The sequence below is a fragment of the Diachasmimorpha longicaudata genome, chromosome 17 (genome assembly GCF_034640455.1).
Source record: "Diachasmimorpha longicaudata isolate KC_UGA_2023 chromosome 17, iyDiaLong2, whole genome shotgun sequence".
Lineage (NCBI taxonomy): Eukaryota > Metazoa > Arthropoda > Insecta > Hymenoptera > Braconidae > Diachasmimorpha > Diachasmimorpha longicaudata.
In genome coordinates, this window is record NC_087241.1 from 2,650,526 (window position 1) to 2,656,965 (window position 6,440).

Here is a 6,440-nt window from a genome sequence, read left to right on the forward strand (position 1 = left end):
GTCTGGGTTTCAATTTAGTATTTTTTCGTAGTGATTTTCAGTTTTCTTCAGTTGCGGATTGGTATTGGCAGGTTATTGAACTCGAAAAAATAAAAATCACTAGGGAATATATCGTTCATGTTAAAAAAACCCCTAGGACCCTAGGGATTTTCACTCGCGTGATATGGCGGTCCTCGTCTTTGACTCGCGAGTAAAAATCCCTAGTCCTGAGATGTACTTTTGCTAGTTTTTTTTTCTACCCTCATGTCAATTTTCACTATTAAAATTAGGATTGTGGGATTTATTCTTCTTAATGATAATCGCTCGTTACGAACCACTGAACCGACCTGTTCAGATCGAGCCATTGATCACTGCAAACGATTGATGCGACATCTGACAGCACCACAGTTTATCATAAAGTAGAGGCCGGATGGTTTTTATCAAAAAAGGCTGGGACTCATCTCCTACCAAAATTAAAAACAGTCTCCAGACTTTTCGATGTGCCCATAATTTTATGCAATCGTCAGCGTAAAATAATTGCCTTCACGTAAATGGTAAAATCATAATTAACTCAGATTATCGCATGGTAACTTGTGAACTACAGAACACATGAACATCGACATGACTAACTGAACGTTGATTGAAGATCTTGAAACATTTTCATTCTTAGTTTTGAAAAGCCTCGATGGTAAACGAAAATATTGCGCGATGTATCCGATGATAAAATGGCGATTATCCTTTGCCGATCACTTATCGACCGAAACATTTACGAATACGGAGGGTAATATAGCTCTCAACCATTATTCGATAAATTGTACTCATCAACAGTCAGTAAATTACCTCTATATTGCACTACATATCAGTAAATATTCCATTCAAATCATTTTAAAAATTAATTGGAAGTTCGATCTTTCGTCCAATAAAAGGAACAAAAAATTTCGAAATATTTAATTACGAGAATTGCTTCAGTTTATGATGATGAGAGTCCGAAAGGTCCAAAGATAATTCCATCAATGATAACCGCATACTTCAATATGATAAAATTGCAATTAACAACTTTCCTTAAACAAATTAAAATCATAGAATTCACTCGGTAATCACTCACTAACGTTGTCTTCATCTCAGAAAATCAATGTGCGTCAATCTAAAGATGAATTTGTTCATGGAGACGACAAAGAATATCACATTTCTAAGCAATTACTCCCCGTCGATTTAAAAAAATTGCAGAAAGTGATTAAGATAGTCTTGACGAGGTGGTGAATCATTCTTTAATCCAAAGTATCTTTGGAATATCTCCTTCACATTCCTAAGCATCAGCTCACTCACGATTGGGAATTATTCTTGACACAGTTATTTGCAGTTTGATTAATAAAACAAGCGATTCACCTTTGGTATATTCCTTCACCGTCGTCGATTAATTGCAGGCACCGACTGTACCGACTGCCGATTTTTTTCATTAGAAATATCAATCCGGGAAGAAATCACTTGGGGGGGGCTCCGTTCGTACTTGCACAACTCTAAAAATGAACAACTGAACAGAAAATTTTCAAACTGTGAGAGCACCACTGTGCAGGGATTCAACTGTCGAGACAAAAAGCTAAGCTGTACATGTGGCGCTGGGTCCACATGTACAACCACATTTTTGTCTCAACAGTTGAATCCCTGCACAGTGGTGCTCTCACAGTTTGAAAATTTTCTGTTCAGTTGTTCATTTTTAGAGTTGTGCAAGTACGAACGGAGCCCCCCCATCACTTGAATGAAATTCCCTTCCCGCACCCTAAATGTCTTCTTAATCCCAAAAATGAGGTAAACAATTCAAAAATAAGAATAATTCTCAAGAATAATTTATTCAGTATCAAAAGCAATAAATAACTATTCACTACATCGCAATAAATTAAGACGTACTATTAATTAATACTGCATGACCCTAATGGTATTGTCTTAACCAATTTCCAGGATAAATATAAAATCACTGGATAAATATTATGAACTAATTGATCATTAGTTTAAGGCACATTTCAGAGGTCTTTGAACTTAAAGATCAAATCGTCGATCACGTAATCTACTAATTGGTCAATAAATATTTGTTAAATACTTAGTTGCGAATAAATAGAACAATCTATTGTTCGAATAAATAGAATTGTTTCTAAATGCAAAAAAAATAAATTCATCGATTGCTGTCAGTATATCACCTAATAACACATTTGCGTTACCTATCGGGTGCCATTAGATACTCTACGTTGTATAGTATCAGTCAGTTTGTTCAAATACCTTTGAATGAGTCCGTAATAAAGATTACGAATGGTATGGTATTCCCTGGGTAGATGCGCTAAAATTATCTGTCATTGTGAATGACTTGAACTTTTTGCATTCCAGGAAAATATTGTGATATGCACTGGTAATACTAACACCTCGTCTGGGTGGAATGACTGGGTACATTTTTTCGTCAAATAATTTTTTAAGACGTGGTCTTAAATTATTAAGACGTCTTAAGATCCTAGGACATGGCATTGAATTATTAAGACGCCTTAAAATGTTAAAGCATTGCCTTACGGTATTCTGGTGTCGTAAGATCTTAGGACATGGCATTGAATTATTAAGATGCCTTAAAATATTAAGACATGATAGTCAATTATTAAGATGACATCGCCTTAAATTATTCTGATGCCATAAGATGTTAATGCATGAAATTGAATTGTTAGGGATGCTTTAAAATTTTAAGACATGATACTAAATTATTAAGACGTCTCAAAATCTTAAGACATGGCGGACAAATAATTAAAACGTCTTAAGATCTTAAGACATGGTTTTAAATTATGCAGACCTTTCAAAATCTGAAGGAACAGCATTTTAAATTCTACTCCTAAAATTTTAAGACAACGTAGACATTTAAGACATTCACCCAATTGTTTAAAAATATTATCGCCAATCTATATGATATTTCCTTCAATTATCGCAGGACTTGATCAACTTTTATGAGCGTTTTTGAAAATTTTGAGCCACGATTACCAAGTCTTAAGTCAAGCTTAAACATTTACAATCTACAATTTAAAATGCCCAATGAAATTGTAAAAAAAATAAGACCTTATATCAAAACCTCAATGATCCTAAAATTTAGGACAAAACAAATTTTCTCAAACCTTAAGACAGTCTCAATGACACCCGTCACAAACCGATTAAGACACTTTCCTCACACCTCCACCGTGTACACATACCTCCTAATCCCTATGTAAACTCATTATCCTCCCGTATGCTAAATCAATTTGCGTCAATGCACCGAAGTCATCTCACTTCATTTTTTACCGATGCGTTCACCGACCGTCACTGGCATCGAAACAACTATTTAAAAAATTCTCCTACTGTCAAGATGTCATCGATATCCAATCTATAAATACTGTACGGTCGAACTGTTCTGTTATGCGCTGGGTAGCGTGCCATAGAGAGCTTGACAGAGAGCGCTCCGGAAAATTTTGAGTCAAACTTTCCTCAGTAGTCGAAGACGTGCTTCCAGGCGTGAAGATAATCCTTGTACTTGATGAGGATGCCCCAGTCCCGGATTAATCTCCTGGTTTCGTCGACGGGCGCCCTCTCGACTGTCGTCATGATGCTCCTGGGGACTCTCTCGGGCAAATTGACACCTGGCAGGTAACCGATGTTGCTCTCGACCTCGCACAACATCATCTGGAGGTAGGACTGAGTACTCTTGAGGGCCTCCATGATCTTCTCCGTCGGCTCGTCGTCGATAAGCTCTTCAATGGCCACCGCAAACTTCTGGAGATCCAGATGAAATTTCGGCAGATGATTGACGATCTATAATCAAACAAGGATTAAAAATTATTGACGGAATGCAGGGAGTTGTATCGCAAACTTCATAATTTAAGACGCCAGTCGATAATGGCTTTAGCACGTCCTAAACTGCCTAAAAAATGTCTTTGACTTGGCAAAATTGTCTTAAAGGGGTTAAAAATGTTTCAGTACGAAGTCTTGCAGGATTGTCTTAATGTGCCTTTTGTTGTCATTCTGCAGCTTCTTAAAACCGCCTGAATATGTCTTAAATTGTCTTAACACCTCTTAAAAGTAATCGAAATGTTACGAAAGTAAAAATCAGATTAGAAAGTTGACGATGAACTTATCATATTCTGAAATTGTGTTCAAGGACATTTTGAATTATGACATATCCTAAAAAGTCTTAAAATCGCGTTAAGGTGCCCAAAAATGCACTGAAACCATTATTTTCTGTATTCAAATTGGCTTTTGAGATGATTCCTACACTCCTTTGAAATTCGTACACTACATTGCCAACGTCCTAAAGGGTCTTAACAAGCTCTCGTTAAAATCCCCTTTTAAGACGGCCCAAAACGACTCGAAACTATTATTACTCGTCTCCAAATGGCATTTCAAGACCCTTCTCCATCCTCTTACAGTCATCTCCGAGGTCCTCACAGTCTTATAAACGTCTTAAAGTGTCTTAACAGGGTCTTAAATTGCTTTAAGACGCACCGTTTCAGCTATTTTCAATCAGTTCAAGTTTCAGATCCCCTTAAACAGAGTATTAACTTCCGGAGTCGTCTTAACACAGCCAAAAATGGCTTAAAATCGTCTTAAAACACGTTTTTTCGTGTCTTCCCCCCAGCTCACCGAAATACCCGTCTTACAAGTCCTATCAGACGTGTCTCAATTCGTGAAACTATCGATTCCAATGAGTGTCTTAATCAAGCGTGAAATGAACTTCAGTGGCTCAATTATCGATGAGTGAGAGAGGGTAACGAGGTGTGGGATATCTACCGTCTATCACCTCGCGTTATCGGTGGCGAAAACTACACGAGACAGGCGCACGATTACGCAGTTGCACGACCCGGCGAGCATGAAGTATCGTATTGCCTGTGCGCGCGCTACAACGTTATATCGAATCGACCACCCGGGCTTCTGTTACCCTGGTACTTTATAATAATTACTGTCTCATTAAAATTTTGTTATTTAACGTTAATCAATCAAGTGGGGATTGAATTCGTCCGGTGCACACATGGTTATGCTCATATTTTTGGATTTTCACCGGCTGAACCGGAGGCAATGGAGAGTTAACGTTGATACTGATAGCACTCGTGATGCTGGGGGTACGCGAGGAGAGGATGCATGAATATTAATGGGAAGTGATCGAGAAATGGAGAGAAAGTTAATGATATTAATTGGCGAGATAATTGATTGATATTTTCGGAGATTGATGGTCGGTAAATGAAGGGACGAGGGGATTAAATTGAATATTTTTCCAAGACATTCATTAAGCTTTTAAAAAGTTGGAAATTTTGGTATTGAAACTGAGTTAATTTGAATTTTAAGACGTTTAAGACCAGAGATTTTTTGAACAGTTTTGAGGGACAAAATATTCCGATTTCGAAAGATTGAAAATTATTTCAAGACAAAAGGATTCACGATACCGAAGGTTTAAGATAGGTGAGTCTTTTTTAAGCCCTTTAAGCCAGTGTCATTTCTTAAGGGAGTATTTTTAAGACTCTCAAGGCGTTAGTTTTGGAACATTCGAATTATAATTCTAGTGATCATAATTCTCGTGAATTTATCGGTGGCCTTCGGGGGTTACGGGGATTTAAGACTGATCTACCGAGGCTTAAAATCGAAAAAAATAAGGGGCTTACAGTTTGTGGCTCTTTCCCAGCTAATTTCCTTATGACGTTGACATCCCTCTTCCCTGGCACCCAATTCGGAATGTACTGATGCTCGTGAACGCCAATTCTCACGCGTTCGTACAGAAACTCATAGTCACGACTGAGGTAGTCATTCAGGGTAAGTTGATGCTGGAGTTTAATACTCAGCAGATTGGACTTAAGTTCCTCCACAATATTTCCCGACAAAATGATGCCCGTATCGATGACTTCACCGCACGGCAAATGCCAAAATGGATCCACTGATCCTGCCTTTCTCACTGACGATGTTGGAGCTCCTGATGCAGACATCACGATCAGGGAGATGATGACGATGTTGACGTAGGACATGTTGGTGAGTTGTTTTTTCGATTATCAAAATTTACGGTTAACAGTCACAACAATCACAGTGACAAATCACTCGGGCAATGGAATTTGTGGATTTTTTTGAAACACTGGGAGCACAGTGACGATTAGATAGCCGATTGAATTGATGCTCCACGAGTTGGTGATGATCGCAAACTGAGATTGTCAAACCCTCGTGCTTCCTCCTTTATATATGCCAAAGAGTAAACAAATCGTACATACGTACAACGGCTCGAACGCTGAGTGTCTCTATCGGTATCTGTGGGAAAAAATATTGGCGGTGGAGAGGGGCTAGGGGGGGAGGCGGGGGGAGGGAAGCTGGTGTGCTTTTTCGCGCGGCACGCGTCAGACGAACCGACTGGGGGCTACTCGTCATTGGAAAAATATTCAGGTTCTGGTGAGTTTGAGAATGTTGGGAAAACCAGGGGTTTATTTAAG

General features: G+C 38.5%; 1 protein-coding gene across 1 annotated transcript; it reads right to left on the minus strand.

The window, feature by feature from the left end:
* Positions 1-1,834: 1,834 nt before the first annotated feature.
* On the minus strand, positions 1,835-6,180 carry LOC135170693 (uncharacterized). Its single transcript, XM_064136735.1, has 2 exons — positions 5,631-6,180; positions 1,835-3,789 (listed from the first exon to the last, which is right to left on the minus strand). Exons 1-2 carry the CDS (start codon positions 5,985-5,987, stop codon positions 3,466-3,468), a joined length of 681 nt encoding a protein of 226 aa, XP_063992805.1. The 5' UTR covers positions 5,988-6,180; the 3' UTR covers positions 1,835-3,465.
* Positions 6,181-6,440: the final 260 nt, after the last annotated feature.

What these genes read in the sequence shown, in the direction of transcription:
- LOC135170693 (XM_064136735.1), bottom strand. Translation starts at nt 5,987, where the DNA reads ATGTCCTACGTCAACATCGTCATCATCTCCCTGATCGTGATGTCTGCA. An exon ending in CTGGGAAAGAGCCACAAACT is followed by an intron (nt 3,790 to 5,630) that starts GTAAGCCCCTTA and finishes GTTTGATTATAG; the next exon opens with ATCGTCAATCATCTGCCGAA.